Source organism: Parasteatoda tepidariorum, chromosome X1 (genome assembly GCF_043381705.1).
Source record: "Parasteatoda tepidariorum isolate YZ-2023 chromosome X1, CAS_Ptep_4.0, whole genome shotgun sequence".
Classification (NCBI taxonomy): Eukaryota; Metazoa; Arthropoda; class Arachnida; order Araneae; family Theridiidae; genus Parasteatoda; species Parasteatoda tepidariorum.
Genome location: NC_092214.1, coordinates 48,072,856 through 48,090,515, shown reverse-complemented (window position 1 = coordinate 48,090,515; position 17,660 = coordinate 48,072,856). Strand labels below are relative to the sequence as shown.

Here is a 17,660-nt window from a genome sequence, read left to right as displayed (position 1 = left end):
ATTCAAAAGTTATAAAACAACGATTAAATTAATTAGTAAGTTTTCAAACTTATTTTAATTGCATGAAATTCATCTTTGGACAAACGAGTTTTACAATTGTATGCGAAATTTTTTGCTCAAGTCGTACAACAAACATCAAAGCCCATATTTAAATTTAATGTATCTAAATTGTCAATCGCTTTCTTGACAAGACTATCGCTATACATTATGAATGTTATTACGTAATAAATGCTATTTAATTCATTTTTTTTCTAATTGCATGCAGTAATAAATCTTTCTTACTGCAAAATAAGACATATTTTCTAAAAATAAACATCTTCCCATTAATCTTTTCTATACGCGTTTATTGCATCAAGAAGACCTTAATATTCTGGTGGAAAAATACAAATCGAAGCATTCGATATCATGGAAACGGCGATTGCTTCGCCAAGTCACGTGGTTTTCGCCAAAAGTGAGATGATCGCGTTCTTTTAAACTTATTGACTCCCAGCTCTAATTTAACGATCATGGTTTCGAAAGGCGGCACAATCGAATAGTATTCATAGTAAAACGTTGCATCTAGGGAAAAAAACAATGATAGTTTTGCTATGTAAATTAAATTTTTATAAATTTTATGTACATACAGAAACATAATGAAAACATTTTTTGTAAAAATCTTTACATTTTTACTTGTACTCAAGAAAATATTTTGTATTGAAAACATTACGATAGGTGAGTAATTTTTCATGAAATATTAAAATCCTTTGCCGCCAAAATTTTCTTTTTTTAAATTTATTTAAAGCACTAAATATCAGTGCTTTATACTAACTGTGCATTAGTTCTTTTTCAAATATAGATTGATTTGTTGTTATTTAAAAAGTGAGTGAATTGTTTTCTATATAATTCGTTATAAAAATATTTATATATAGAATCTTTTAATGTAGTTTTTAACTTGATTTCTTCAGAGGAGTAATTTGTGAAGAAAAGGTATTAAAGTTAAAAAAAAATTAATTTTTTAAAAAAATTATTAAATTTTTTGAATTACTCAACAGAATAGAGCAGGAAATACAAAATATAGTTAATATCTAGGGCACTATAAAAATTAATTTAAGACTTAACAAGTTAATAAAAAAATTGTTTACCGATTTCGATATTTTATTTCAAATATATAGTTTATATATTAACTGATTCAAAACTAAGTTTATATATAAATCATTAAATGCACTTAATAAATAAGAAGAATAAGTTCCTTTAAATGTATTTAAAAATAAAATTTTATGAAAAAAGAACAGTAAAAAGAAATAGTTAAAATATGTTCTTAAGGTCGTTATATGACAAATAATTTTTTAATAAAATTTTTTTTATTAGTACAGAAAATCAAGAAGTACAGAAAGTATATAGTTTAGAGACTAATATATCAGAAAAAATCAAATCAAAAATACTTCTCAGAGTAAGTTTTTAATTTTAAAACTTTTCACAAAAATATTTGAAGATATGACATTTATTCATTATTAAAGGATGACATTTGGGAAGTTCTTCTAATTCTTATATTTTTAATTCTATAACTTTTATAACATTATTTAAAGCTAAGCTTTAACTCCTTTTTTAATATTTCGCTGAACTTAATGTAGCATAAGCTCTGCATTTTTTAGTGTAGCATTTGTCGAAAAAATAAAAAGATTTTTTTTTAAATTTGCTTTATATTTCTGATCTATGCATTCAGTATATGTGTATTTAGATTTAATGAAATATATTTTTAAAAGTTTTCATAAGTGAATTGATAAAATCAAACAGTAATTATTAATTTATCTTTAACAAATATTAATTTGTTTAATTAATTTGATTATGATGCAAATTTCTCATCTAAAATGTTTATATTTATTTTTAGCCTTTTCATTTTTTTTTTAAATTTTGCATACTAATTTCAATTTAATTTTGTATGTAAAAATACACACTCAGTAAATTTTTGATATTTCAATAAAATAGCACAATTTACAAAACAAGGTTATCTTAAACAATTAATATGGATAGAATTATTTTCGCTGTTAAAAGACCCTTTAATTTTCGAGCAGCATAAGTAAACACCCATGTATTATCAAGGAGTAAATTGCAAACATTTTATAGTTGCTTACTATTCATTACATTAATTAGTTTTCAGAGTTAATTACTTCCAGTTTTGTTAGTTATTAAGTTCATGAAAAATAAATGAATTAGTGCGTTGATAAAAATAATCAATCCCCTTAAAGAGAATAAAATTTAATTAATTGATTGAAACATGTATTTAGAAACTTATCAAGCATAACTCTGTAAAAATTGTGTTGTATACATAATACTGTAAGTACAGTATATGAAAGTTAAGAGAGATCTTCATCCAATAGTGAATGGATATTGGTTAAAGATTACGATGGTGATGTATAACATACATACAAAAGCAGGATGAATCAAAACCAATATTTGTAAGGGAACAGTAATATTCTTGCCCTAAGAACACAAAGGATTTTTTCGTAAAATTTATTTTTCAGTTAACTTCGAAGAACCCTATTAAGATTTTATTTTATTAAGTGGAATAAATTATATTACTTTCAGAGTAATGATAATTCAGAATACTAAAATCAAAGTCTAAAATGCCCTAATATTTTAGAACAGCATAAGTAGACACCCACACATTATCTAGGAGTCAAGTTACAAAAGAATTAATGCAAACATTTTATAGCCGTTTACAATTCATTACATTTACTCTTGTTTAGTATTGTTACTTTCAATTATGTTAACTATAAGTTCATCAAAACTGAATAAATCAGTGCGTTGTTGAAATTAATTGGTCCTCTACAAAAGAAGAAAATTCAATTGATTGAAACATGTGCTTAGAAATTTACTTAACATAACTCAGTGAAAATTGTCTTCTATACATAAAACCGAAAGCACGGTGTATGAAAGTTAGGAAAAGATCTTCATCCAGCAATGAATTGGTAGTGGTTGAAGATTTTGATGATGATGTATTACATGCATACTATAGCAGGATGAATCGAAACGAATTTTTGTTAGAGAACGGTAATATTCTTGCATTAAGAACACAAAGGATTTTTCGTAAAATTTATTTTTCAATTGACTTCAAAAAACTCTAATATGATTTATTTTATAAAGCGGCATGAATTATATCACTTTTAGAATATTGATATTTTAGAATACTGAAATCAGAATTTAAAAATAAAATTTGTTTTATTAGATAGCATAAATGATATAACTGTCAGAGTAATTATATTTTAAAATATTGAATACAGGGCTTGAAAATGAGACTTATTTCATAAACTGACGTAAATGATATTACTTTCAGAGTAATAATATATTAAAATATTTAAAGAAGAGATAATTATAAAACATTCGTTTTTTAGTATAGCCATGCATGCTAAACAAAACGTGCATTTTTATGCAGTATATATTGCCATTAATGATATTAATGTGTTCGTATTCAAATTTTTGCATTATTATTTGTTTTAAAAAAATCCTTTAAACATTTAAATATATATCAATAAAAATTAATAAAAACACAACAACAAAGTACAACAACAAAATCTCTTTTTCAGTACCCATAGTCGATCCGTCTGTTGCTCAAGGTGGAACGGATGATACAAGACTAAATATTGTCAACCTGAAATCAGAGCTTCAAGAAATAGCAGGAGATGATGCTACAATCATTATTGATAAACGATTGCATCCTAGTTTGGATCAATTACTTTTTACCGAAAAAAGTAAGTAGTCGTTTGTAGAAGGAGTGTATTTAGATAAATTAAGAAGAATGTGCGTGAATAAATTTTTCACTTTTAAAGTTAAATTTCCTCTGCTTATGTTAAACTTCATGTGCCTAAGTTAAACTTCATGCACCTAAGTTAAACTTAATGTGCTTGAAGTTAAATTTAATGTGGCTGAAGTTAAATTTAATGTGCTTGAAGTTAAATTTCATGTGCTTGAAGTTAAACTTCATGCGCCGAAGTTAAACTTCATGTGCAAGCTCAATCTAAAAAACATATAGATATAATTTTGCTTTACAAAGCAGAGCAAAAATCTGAGAAATTTCCTGTCATTAAATAGTTCCAAGAGTTTCTATTAAATAATTTAATTGTCAGAAATTAATTGCATCCATTTTGAGCAAAAAAGATAATAAATAGCATGATATAAAATACATATAAAATTGTTAAATTAAATTATGTAATTTTACATGGCAAAGTGCAAATTTGAATACAATTTCGATAAAGTCATAAGTGGTCAAAACTACCAAAATATGGTGACATTTACATGTTTCTGCCTCTATGGGAACAAAATAAAACTCATTAATTTTTACCGAAACGCTTTGGAAATGCTTTGGGGAATTAACAATAAAATATAGTTTTATAATTTATGATAAAATTTGGTTTAGTTAAATTTACTCTTCAGTTTTGTATTATTACTAAATGTGTGATAGTAAGAACTATGCTTTTGAAAACCAGAATTTTAGGTAAACCGTTACCATAGGAACGGAAAAATTACTAAAGAATGGAATAAATTCCGTATGTTTTGATTTCTTGGGTTTTTTTATAACAAGAATTATGGCAAGTCGTCAACATATGAGCAGAAAAACTACCAAATAAATGGTTTAAATACCATATATTTTTGTTTCATTAACCAGTATTATTGTTTTCTTTTTTGTACCAAAATTGTCATTACTTCAGAATATAGTAATTTTACCACATTTTATTTCTCCATGTAGAAGTAAATTTGATATCAAAATCTAATTTATGTTTTGCATGAAACTGTGATAAAGATTTGAATTTTCTCCAAAAGTATATAACAGAATTATGTGAATTTACAATTTTTTTTAATTAATTCTTTTGATTTTCAGTACAAGATATATCAGCAATCATCAGCGTTGTAAAATGCGCATCCTATTTATATGATATGAATACTGTATCAATGACCTTAAGTGACACTATAGCTTTAGCCGTTTTGGAAAGAGGATGTCCAAGACCTACTTTCGATGTTGGAGTAGGAATTCCATATATCACAAAAACGTATGACATCGTGCCTTTACTTGTGGACCTGAGAAGTGACAACAGACTCATTGAAAAATGGGATGATATAGTTATACTTTATGATGATACTATAGGTAAGCTACTATAACTTTTTTTGACCTAAGATGTGACATCAGACTTATTGAAAAATGTGATACCATACTAGTCATACTTATTGATGATATTATAAATTTTATTTATGGTAAGATACTATAATTTTTATCTGATCTAATATAAAATATCTGAGAAAAAGTAATTTTTCAATAAGTTAAATTTGAATGAGATTTAGTTAGAGTTCCTTAATGAATGCTTCGGATGGAATGTTTGAAAAATCCAATTCAGCAGAGCAATACCTCTTGTTTGGATCGGTTACAGCATAGATCTATAGTTAAACTAGAATCAGTTGTGAGAAAGTCTATTGTGCATTGTTAGCACCACACCAAAAGCACAAATCTGCAAATTTGGTGATTTTCTATTTTTTTAATTGATCTAGTACACTACAACATCTAGCACAAAACTTTTTAAAAATCACTTATCAGGAATCTCATGTAAATTTGCAAAGAATTAAAAACTGAAAGCTTCTGTAAAAATACAGAAAAACATTCGTAGGAGGCTTAATAATTTTCAAGGAAAGCAATTAAAACTCTATGAACTACATACCAGCGCGTAAACAATAAGCTTTTTTCTGACTCCACCATAGATATTACATTAATGTTTAATATGAACCTCTAAGAAAAAATCGGAGAAAATGTAGTTGGATCAGACGCCCAGTACTAGCACGGAGAATTGAAATCGGACCGAAACCGTGGTAGGAGGAGGCTCAATCCACCACGCCGAATTTTGAGGATGTGAAATTGTAAGTAATAACTCTAGAAATAAATAACAATGCATTGAAATACTAGAAAAGAAATTCTTTAGAAAGAAATACTAAGAGAGAAACCGATATTTTCAGTAACTATCTTAACGACAATCTTGGTTTTATGTGTTTGTACAAAAATTTGGAAAATTTAACGGCTATTCTTGTTTTCCTCTCTGTACTTATACAGAATATTTTACTGTGTACGGCAAACGTAAATGGTAATGTCACAAATAAGTGGAGCAAATTGGTAGTAGCGCAATTTCTTATTATATTTTTTGTTCATATCATTTTATTTTGCGACTTCTTAGTAATCATGTCTGACAGAGAGCGAATGAACGTATTTGGGCTTCTCCTATCACATACTTAGATTACATGGAGATTGGTTGTTGTTGTTGTTGCTAATTTACGTCGCACTAGAGCTGCACAATGGGCTATTGGCGACGGTCTGGGAAACATCCCGGAGGATGATCCGAAGACATGCCATCACAATTTTGATCCTCTGCGGAGGGGATGGCAACCCCGCTTCGGTAGCCCGACGACCTGCGCGCGAAGTCGAGCACTTTACGGTAGCACAGTTTAACGAGGACCAATACCGCACACTCTCGGTCCCTACGCAGACTGATCCAAGTGGTCACCCACCCGCACACTGACCGCAGCCAGTGATGCTTGACTTCGGTGATCTGCTGGGAACCGTGTCTTAACGATCAGTCCACTGCGGGACTACATGGAGATTGGATTGGAACTATTGCAGTAGTCTAAGCAATACCTATGAATCTTTAAACGAGTAACATAGTAGCAATAGAACAAAATTTTCTGATAAAATTAAGAGAATAGCACTTTTAAAATGACAAAGGGTGGGCTATATTGCTCGAAGAACTGACTAATACTCGGACTGGTATCCTCGTAGGATCGAATGACTAAAAACAAGCGAGTCAAATAGATTTGAAAAAGCAACATGAGCAAATTGGAAAACAGAAACTACAAATCGGAAATTTTAGAAGAAAATAGGAATTTTTAGAGTTAGAAGAAAACTTTTGACCAGTAGTGGGTTAACAGTTGAAGATGATGATAATTGATAGAATTGTAAACTGTAAATACGTTTATCTCATAAGTACACTGAGAAAAAAAAGGATAGTCAAAACTACCAGAATACGGTAAAAAAAAATTCTTGTTTCTAGCTCTATCGGAATACAAAAAAGCTCGATAATTTTTTCCGAAGCGCTTTGATAATAATTTTGATAGAACTACAATAAAATATGGTTTATAACATGCGATGAAATTTGATAAATGTGGCAAAATTTTGCAGTTTTATCATGATGGCTTAGAACATAGTATAAAAACCCTTCATTCAGTTAAATTTACGTTTCAGTTTTGTATTTTTTTCTCAATGTGTGGTAATAACTGTAATTTTGAAAACCAGAATTTCCTGTAAGTCATTGTCATACAAAGGGAAAAATTACCAAATGAATGGCTTAAATACCGTATATTTTGGTTTTATTAACCAGTATTATGATTTTTTTAAACCAGTATTATGGTTTTTTTATGGTTTTTAGTATCAGTTTCATGTAATACATTTTGTTTCTCCCTGTACCTCCTCGCACATTCGTGATTTTGGCGTGGTGCTAATGATATAATATATCTTTAATAAAAAATGTCATAGAACCATGCTTAGACTAAAAGCTGTAGCTTAAATGGTAACCATAAAAAATTGAACTGAGCTTTTTTCTCACATAAGATCTCAATTCCCTGGAGACAATTGTGAGCATGTTACAATCAACTGGAACGAAAAAAAGAGCCACCACTTTAACATTATATGGCGTATGCCGAGGAGAACTAATATGTGAAGATATGACAACTGTGATTCGAGAATGTCTTACTCCTTACATAGCATCTGATTCGCAGAAATATTTCATGGTGCTGTCAAGAGAAAAAACTTTTAGAAAAATTATTGACCAAGTAAGTTATTTTTTATTTGTGAGTCATTTTTATCGTTAAAATTGAAAGGCGATTCGTGAACCAAAATTAATTTCCTCTTCGTTAGAACTGCTATTAATAAGTGAACAAAACAATTGAATAACCGTTGCTTATGTTAAAAAAATTAAAATAAATTCTAATGAAGGTATGCTTAATGAAGATTCTCTAATTGTACGATTTAGATATATTTTAAATTATTAAAACATGATTTGACATGAACTGATAACTTAAATAACCTGTCATGTAAATTTGGAAATCAAAGAACCAGATGAACTGGATTTTAGGGTAAATAAACAATAGATTATTAGCCTAGTAATTCTAGAATAATTCAATTAAGTTTCCATGAATTGTTTAAAAATTGGTATGATGATTTCTAGTCTTATTCCTTCATCATCAGTCTAAGAAACAAAGCCAAATGTATAACAGAAATATTTATGAAATTACTTTGCGATATAACTTCGATTTGCGAAATTATAAATACCAAGGTGCGATCTGTGTTTTTAGTAAAACTAATATGCTAAAAATAGAAAACAGCTACAGCAGAAAGTATTTAGTTTAATTTATTTTGCAGTAAGAAGTAGTGGCATTCAAGGTGCCTGTACTTTTTATCGTAAAATCTATTTTTACTGAATCATGTTACTGAACAAGAAATCTGATATAACTTAATTTTTACAGTATTAGTTACGTAAAGTACGGTATAATATTTTACGATTAAAACGGATTTTATAGTTGAATGTATTTTACTGATGATGCACCCAAAGAGCCAGCATATTATACCGTAATTTGATTTGGAGTTTTTCACAGAATAAGAAATGAAGGAAAGATTTTTTGAATGCTTTACTTTGAAATTATGTATTGAAAAATAGTCGACTTTTGAGCTTCATTGTCAAATTGAACATACGTTCGTATCTATTGGTATATGATAATAAATTATAAACTGTTTTATAAAATATTTAAAAAAATTTACATTTATGACTAAATCTAACTAGATAAATTCCTATATATTTTATAAAATTAAATAAATGGTAAAATAAAAACACACGCATGAAAATAAAGTAATAGCATTAATTAATATGTCTAGACAATTCGTTAGAAAGAAAACTTACACATTAATGCAATACAATAATATGTAAATTCTCTGCACTATAACGAAAAAACGTAGTTTAATTATACCCTAACCATCAAATATATAACAAAATTGATAATGTAAAATCTTTCTCAAGTGTAAAACATTTTCGATGCATTTTTATGACCAAAGAAATTAAAACAGTTGGTTAAATAAAGATTTTTTTGGAAATATAATTTTTATTAAGGAAATCCAATAATTTTTTGTATCTTTGAATTCAAATATATGGTAAACAGCTTTTTAAGTAAGTCTATATGGTTTAGACACTAAATGCTAGAAAAAAAAGTCACGCAAATTTGTTTATGTTACACATATTAGCGTGACTATCACTCAATAAGAAAAACATTATCCAACAGATCAGTTTTTTATTCTCGAAACTAACTTTAATATTCACGAAAAGTTGCTTTTAGCGTAAATTTTTATCAAAAGCTCTTACACACAAAACCGCATAAAATGTATAAATATTAAACTTTATAAAATAAAACAAGTATGACAATATGCACAGTTAGAATTTTCATTCTAAAATCACGGTGAAATATCTGTCAGCGATCTGTCCATCCAATTAACGTTTACGGTAAAGAACACTTTTTAACTTAATGGTTTTAAAACCGTTTACAACTAGTATGGTTAAGAAACCATGAATGCAAAACTCTACACTGTTTTTTAACCATTTAGAACTAGAACGGTTACAAAACTGTAAAAAAAGAAATTTGAACTAGGGTTTAACTAGTTTATCTGGTTGTTTCACCTATCAAAAAAGATGGGAAATACTAAACTTTATTGTGTTAAGCAGCTTTATGGTGCTGCCACCTATGCGAGTTTCACAAACTGGGGAGTTTAGGACACTGTAAACTGTTCATGCGCTGAAGGGAATATAGGTAATGTTGTGGTATCAACGCTAGGACTCGAACTTTCATTCTGTCTGTCATGAAACTGACAGATTAGCCCTCTGGGCTATAACATTTACTCCGCTGCAAGGAACAAAGTGGCTTCATTAGGTGGCTCTAGCTGGTGCGATAAAATTCTGGTTGTTTAACTTTATCATGTGAGCGCAGTAAATAAACAGCTTTTCTCCCAGTTAATAGTTGAATACCACCTTATTTATGGTAATTTGACTGCTTCGTTTGAATATGGTAAAATAACAATTAAATAAATTGTTATTTTATCCATTTTTTCTGACAAATTTTTGACAGTGGTTGTTAATAGGTTTTATAAAAAGAATGTACTAGTATGATTTACTAATGCGTTTCTTTCAAAAAATTAAAGCAGTCGAAAAAGCATTGGCAAAACACATGCACCTTGATGCTACATTTCTTACTGATTAGAAGATTTGAGAAATTTGTATATTTACCCATAAGTTAAAAAGTATGCATACATTTTTCAAACGCATTGGTATTACGAAAAAATCATGACCGAAATATGTCATAAATAATTCTCAATTTATGCCTGTAAGACTAAAATAAAGCAAAATTGCTTTTGTCCTATGATTATACACTAAAGTAAACTATTCAAAGTCAATAATGGAGAGAAATAAAATCTCATTAAACGGAAAAAATAGGATTATAAGTGCTTTGACATTTCCAAAACTGAAAGTCCAATTGCAATGCAATGATAAATCATACTTTTTAAAAAAGCCACTTTTTTCAAAAGTGACTTTTTGTAATATATATATATATATATATATATAAGAAAAATAGATAAATTTAGAAACATCTACAAAAAAAGGAAGGAAAAAAGTTTAATAAAAAGATACAGAAAAATAGAAGAATAGTAAGAAAAAGTTCTTACAGAAAAATTATGGCCACAGTCATGTTCGATCCCGCTATCTTCTGAATATGATATCACGGGGAGAGCAATCTTTTTCTTTCTGTTAAATAAAGCATAAGTTTTTTCGAAGGGTCGAAAAACTTCTGAAGCGACCTTAAAATTAATAATATTTTTCAAATCTGCGCATAAAAATTAATATAAAGTAGTTTCGTTAAATATAACAGTTGTATGTTGCAGTTGCTGTGATTTCCTTGTTCGATATGAAATTCTTTTTACTAAGTCGAATAGGAAATACGCAAAAAATAGTAAATATGTCAAATTAAAAAAAGTCTTTGGAAATTTTTAGTTTTTGCTGTTTTATTCCTCATACATTAATTAATTATAAAATTTTGCCGGCATTCTTAATAACAAAAAATTATCTTATTTTTTGTTGTGCTTGAATTTTCCGGTTCAGTTTATTAATTTCATTTTATTAAATAAAAATTGTTTCTTACGATTAATATTTGTTAAGTAGATGTAACTATTGAAGATACTTGCTTCTGTTTTATTGTTTTGATTCATAATTATCGTTCTAGGTCAAATATTTTATGAAAATTATACATTTTTTAAGAGTTTTGTCTATTTTATTTCACTATTAAAACAGTGTTCTAAACTCCTTTAGAAATGCTTTTTTATTGTTTTCATAAGACTCATTTAAAACAAACGTGCCTTTTTAAAAATGAAAATACACTTTATGAACCATGTTTGCATTTAGCCAGTTATCATGAAAAATATTTATTGTTTAAATAAAGAACTATAATGGTGCATAAATCTGTGGAAATACAAGCTCTTAAAAGGATTTATGATTGTTTCGGGATTGCAAAACAACGCTAAATTAAAAATAAAAATAAGAAAGTTGCGAATCTGATATTAATTAATTCTACTATGAGTAAAATATTTTGAAACAAATTTTTCGGGAAAGAATCATATGTAATTTTGAAATATGCTAATAAAAAGACAAACTATTTTTGAATATTTCTTAAATTTGACAGAAATTCAAAATATAAAATTAGGAGATTAGTTTTAAAACTTAATTTTATCCAACTGAATAAGACGAAAGTTAATGGAATTTAACAGAAAATAAACTCCTTTGCAAATAAAAAGTTTGCAAAATTACTAAAAATTTTGTTTTAATAAAAGTATAGTTTTGATTGTTATAAATTTTCTGAGCTACAATCCCGATTTATGTTTGGATTCAACAACTACAATTATAGATAATTTATGAATTTCTCTAATTTATGATTGTCTGATTACCGTCAAGGGTAATTAGACTATCTACCCATTAATTTTGCCTTTTTAAGCATAATAGAAAATGTTTAAATACCTATAAGAATAACTTTACAAATCACATACATTTTCATGTAATTACTTTTCTATAATTTAGAAAGCACGTGTTATACACAAAGTTAATTACATTTCATAAGACTTACTTATTTTTATGTATCTCAGTAACAAGGCCTGGCATGAGAATGCGTATAATTATTTTTTAATAATTTGCCAACAATACTGTGTTAGCAAATTATTATCTTCTTATTTTATCGTTAATTATTTTTTGAATTTAACATTTATTTTGGAGATATCCCCCAATCGTTTTCTATATCACGGAACATTCAAATAAGATAATTTTCGAACGAAAGTATTGATCAATAATTTTGGTCACGCCAGTGTAATTGGTCCATTATCGGATCGGTGAAATACCCGCAAATATTCATCGTACTTCAAATATAGATCATTACCGATGTAGTTAAAAAGAAAAGCAAAAGCATCGAACGAAAGCTCAATCAGTCAACAATTGCAACACTTACAACACTGCTTCGTTCCCACAATCTGTAAAATGATCTTATTGGAAATAACTTACATGTAATGTAAATTTAAATATAGTAATGAGTGTAATACTTTTCTAGTGCTTATATTTTTGAAGAACGCATTGAAATACAGCTAGTATCGTATTTTTGTTTACTGTTTCGTGTGCAGATACGAATAATAGAAAAGCAATTTATGCTTGTTTAAATTTTAAAATTTGGTTGTATGAAGGTCATTTTAAACATTTGTCATTGTCGAGTTTTGAAAGAATTCTATATAATTTTCCAGAACGAATAAACAAAGAAAAATTATTCAAATAAGTTTTAAATTAAATTTTACACGATTAAAGTTTTCTCTGTTGTGACGCATTTCAATACATATTTTTTCAGAGCACAGACTCCAGAGTAATAAAATTTGATTAAAGAGTTTAAAAGTCACACTCAATTAAAACTTGATATCCTAATCTCGTTTTCTTAAAATATGTACTTGACCTGCATTTGATTTTTTAAAGTATAAAAATGAGCCTGTATAATTACTTAATAAAGGCTTATTTTCAACCTTTATGTTAACAAACTCAGTTTCCAAAGGCTGCTTATTCCTATTGTCAAATTATATTAATACTCTGTATTTCGTAGATGCGTGATAATAAAAACTATAATTTTGAAAACCAGAATAGTTTAAATTTCTTATGAATAGTTTAAATAACATTAGTTTGAATACCTTATAATTTGGTTTTATTAACCAGAATTAGGAGTTTAGTTTCACAGAAATATCATTACCGCACAATACGGCAATTTTACTAGATTTTTTTTCTGCGTGTAAATAGGATTTAAGGGACCTTTTAATTGGTTATTTGCAACTCAAAAAGAAGAGAGAGGATTATGCCTAACCATACGATTCAAATCAGATTTAATTCAATCAATCAGATCAATCCTGTAAGCGACGTCACTCGTATGTGTCGAACCTGATTGGCTTCTGAATCAACAAATGCCATCATTTATCTGAGAGGACGTCCCTTGTAGGTCATTGCCATTTCTTTTTCATTAAACATAAATATCAAATTAGTAGCATGACATAAACTTCTATAGTTGAAAACACGAATTGTTTACTAAATTTTAAAAATCATCGCGATCTGAGAATAGTTAAAGTATAAAATAAGATCAATGAAGAAGAAAAAAAGTTAAAATAAGAATCATATACATAGCTTTTCGAAATAATTAAGTGCAGGTGAATAAAGAAGCTAATGGAAAACAAAACTTTTATCTATTACTTCTGAGAAAACTTAAGGTTTAGAAACCATTCCTGAATTGAGAGTTTTGAATTGAGAGGCATCTCAACTATGGTTGGTATTTTTTTCCATTCAAAAAAAGTAGATGACAACCATACTCCCATACACTTAACAAATATCAAGAAGCAAAAGATATTAAGAACAGGTGATAAGTTTACCCAATTGGAAAATTGCTAGGAAAATAAGGATGAGCTATAATCTTTATTTCCTTAAACATTTTTAATTTTATTAATGTAAGGTTTACTATTTAATTTTTTTTAAAAAAGAGGCAGAAAAATAAAACTGTAACTAAATTAAATTTTAAAATTCGCTTTACTTGTTCGAATTTCTTTTTCTTTTAGCATTAACTAGTTACACAATTAATCGCGGACAATTTTGTCTTTTTTTCTTAACTTACAAACATAAAATAAATGTCACCGTCAATGATTATTTAATAAACTGAACAAAATATTCTGATGGTAATCTTACCTACTAATAATATGCATACGCTAAGTAAACCACTAAAAACTAACAAAAAATTAAAGTTATCAATTACACATGTATTTAGTTTCACACAATTTACCAGTCATTGCATATTTAATATGCAACAACCATTGTATTTGCTTATTTTGTCTTCTTATTATTTCTTTTGATTATATTCCTTAGGCAAAAAAACTTACCATGATGGAGGCGGAAAGACATTGGCTATATATTGCTACCGAAGTGCCAAATGACGTAGAGTTTGTAGATGATATTACAAATTTACCCCCTGAATGTAATATGGCTTTAGTTTATCCTGTAAGCCCGAAGCCTGAAGAAGAAGGCTGTTTGGTAGGTATTTGTACTGATCAGCGCTACGATAAACACTAAAACTGTTAAGTAAATATTACGAAGTTTAACAATTAAAAGATGTAACTCTTAAGAAAATATTATGAAGTTCTAACTGTTAAGAATTATATTTTTTTTAAATTGCTTCATTACTTTAATCTATTGATAATGATAACTCTTTAAAAATTGTTAAAAACATTGAATTTAAGAATAGGTAAACAATTTTAAACAATTAAAAAATCAACTGCTAGCACTAAACTGCACACACAATATAATATTTTATATAAAAAAGAAACTAATCAAAGCCATATACAATCCACTGAAAACATTAATATAAAGCTCTCAATTACCAAAATCGTTCTTTAGGTTGTAAATTTTATTCTGCAGTCTTGTTTTATTAGCTTTCCTTCCATTCATATGCTGATTTCATCTAAGTTATGATATTAACGACTTTCAAACAAATACGTATGATGCAGTATGTTATCTGAAAACTAAATTTCATTAGAAATATTTTCCTTAGTAGTTATGTCCAAATCTTATTGTCGCCCGGTGACTGAGCGGTAAAGCTTCGCGATCCCGTGCCACAGGTCCTGGATTCGGGCCGGGCAAGGTTGACTCTGCCTTTCATCCATTTAGTGGGATAAATGAGTACCAAGCATGCTTGGGAACTAAACACTGGGAGTTCCGTATTCGGCTGACCACCTAACTGGAACATTTGCTCCTGCACCCCAGAGCCGAAAGTCAAGAAAACTGAGATGGGCACAGTAGGCCTTGGCCCTCTATGGGCTACCGCACCACTGAGTTTAGTTTATTGACGTAGAAATAGTACTTTTTTGATTTTGTCTATCCAACTCTTGAAATTTTATTGATTAACATGCGTTATTGTAAACAAGTGTACAAATAATTTCAAGGACACCAAATAAGTGTAATAGAGTGTTACAGTAGAAGTTCGAACATCCAATTAATTTAATAACTTTTAATTAAAATGTAATTTTAATGTAATAATTCAATAGCATCATTTTAGACGAAAAGAAATTCAAAAAACAAAAAACTAACAGTAAAAAAAAACTAATTATAAAGGAAGACAAAAACGCTTTTATTAGCTTTGCACATATTATTATATTTCACAACATATATTAAAAATTTTATTTCTACACTTGAAATCTCGAATTTCCAGACTTGATTTTTTTTTTATAACTGAATCGCAACTGTGCTTCGGTTTTTCATTTTTACTTATAAATGAATCATTTTATTGCTTTTATGTATAGAAACCAAAAGGATGCCAGCCAAGTCTAATTTTAAAGGCGTATGTTACAGCCATTCGAGAATTGATTCAAAAAGGGCTGTACGATATGACTACCTCTGAAGCTAAATCAATGACAAAATCAAAAATACGTAGTTATACGTTAGTAAGTATATATTTTATTTTTATTTTTAATATTAATAGCTGAAAAAGACGGATTAGTCTTTCATTAATATTTATTTATTTAATGCAACAAATCGTCGCTTTGAAGCTAAACCGTAGTAACTAAAAAAAATCGAAAAATGAGATATTTGGGTCATTTTGTGTAAAAAAAACCACCCTTTTAGAGAAACAACGTGTTATCTTCATAGTTCCATAAAATTAATTTGGAAAGTACATAAATCGTTATCGCGTTGGCGCGATTCACCATCTTGGTTTTAGGGAATAGTGTAGCAGTGTGCCAGTTGTAACAAAACCTTGGGGGAGATAACGTCGCTTTGAAACTATACCGTGGTAACTTAAAAAAGCAAGTTTTTCAGGTGTGAACGATTTTTTCCCTACACTGTTGTATGCCAAAATTTGAAATGAAATATCTAATATTCGGGAGAACATTTTGAAGAACATCATTGTATATTTAAATAACTCTCCACTTTTAATAAAAGTTTTAGAGAAAAGTGCTGCAACTCAAAGTACCTTAACTTATTTCGAAATTACCACAAAATTAGAAATGCTAAAAGAATCAGGCCTGGTTCATTGAAAAATGAAGCGAAATAGGTTTTTTTTAATGCAAACTATTTTGCAATAGTCGCCATAGCTTCGTGTCAACCTGCGGTGGAAGTTCCTGAAAAGTTAGAAATCGCTCTCCTGAGAAACTTGCTTTTTTGAGTTACCACGGTTTAGTTTCAAAGCGACGAAATGTGTTATCATCCTTCTGAAGTAAATAAATTCGAACTAATGGAATATACTTGATTTAGTTGCAATAATAATATTTAGTTTCTAACGAAATCTCTTATAACTCGATTAGGATAGTAAAATTATTTATTCAAGAAATCAAAATTAAATAGGTCAATCTTTTGATTATGCTAAGAATTATTTGAATGAAGGATATTTCCATGAAAAATTTCCAAAAAATCAATTTATTTTACAATAGAGAAGGTTGTCCTAAATGTGAAAGTTGAAATTCACATAAAAGTCATATATGCACCGCTTTGAGAATTGACAGGTAATTGGAGAAAATTAGCTTATGCAAAACCTGATTCCCTAAATATTACTAAGGTGAATCATTCCTGACCCAAATACAGAGTACATGAACGGAAAATCTACCGAGTAGCAATTGCTTTGAAATCTGAGTGTGGTACAGGAAGTTAAAATAATTATTCTGACAGGGTTTTCAGTTTTTTGAGTTCACTTAACTTGCAAGAAATATCAGTCATAACGTGAACGATAATTTAAACGAAAAAGATGAAATAACCAAAATCAAAAGCGCGTTTTGAATGTTGAAGCTCTAAAACCTCTGGAACTCTCTAATCTTTTAAACACTTCAAGCACCCAAATTCACTTTACTGCTTCGAAAGTACTTTTCTGATCTAGGAAGAAAGTTATATTGAGAATATATCCTGTGACTACGGCATGTAGCAGAGTTTCAGAAAAATATAACGTATTTCCTTATTGCAATTACTTGCAGTCAAGATTAAATGTAATCAATATTACTTTGAATCATAACTAATGAT

At 28.4% G+C, this 17,660-nt stretch overlaps 1 protein-coding gene across 1 annotated transcript in view; it reads left to right on the top strand.

Moving 5' to 3' along the window:
• Nucleotides 1-499: 499 nt before the first annotated feature.
• The window catches only part of LOC107439329 (ionotropic receptor 93a-like), a 34,937-nt gene continuing 17,776 nt past the window's right edge, over nucleotides 500-17,660 (top strand). The window contains exons 1-6 of the mRNA XM_071187338.1: nucleotides 500-711; nucleotides 3,564-3,728; nucleotides 4,856-5,119; nucleotides 7,619-7,839; nucleotides 14,526-14,690; nucleotides 15,956-16,096. Of these exons, the coding sequence (XP_071043439.1) occupies nucleotides 633-711; nucleotides 3,564-3,728; nucleotides 4,856-5,119; nucleotides 7,619-7,839; nucleotides 14,526-14,690; nucleotides 15,956-16,096 (1,035 nt within the window). The 5' untranslated portion in view covers nucleotides 500-632. The remainder of the gene's footprint in view (nucleotides 712-3,563; nucleotides 3,729-4,855; nucleotides 5,120-7,618; nucleotides 7,840-14,525; nucleotides 14,691-15,955; nucleotides 16,097-17,660) is intronic.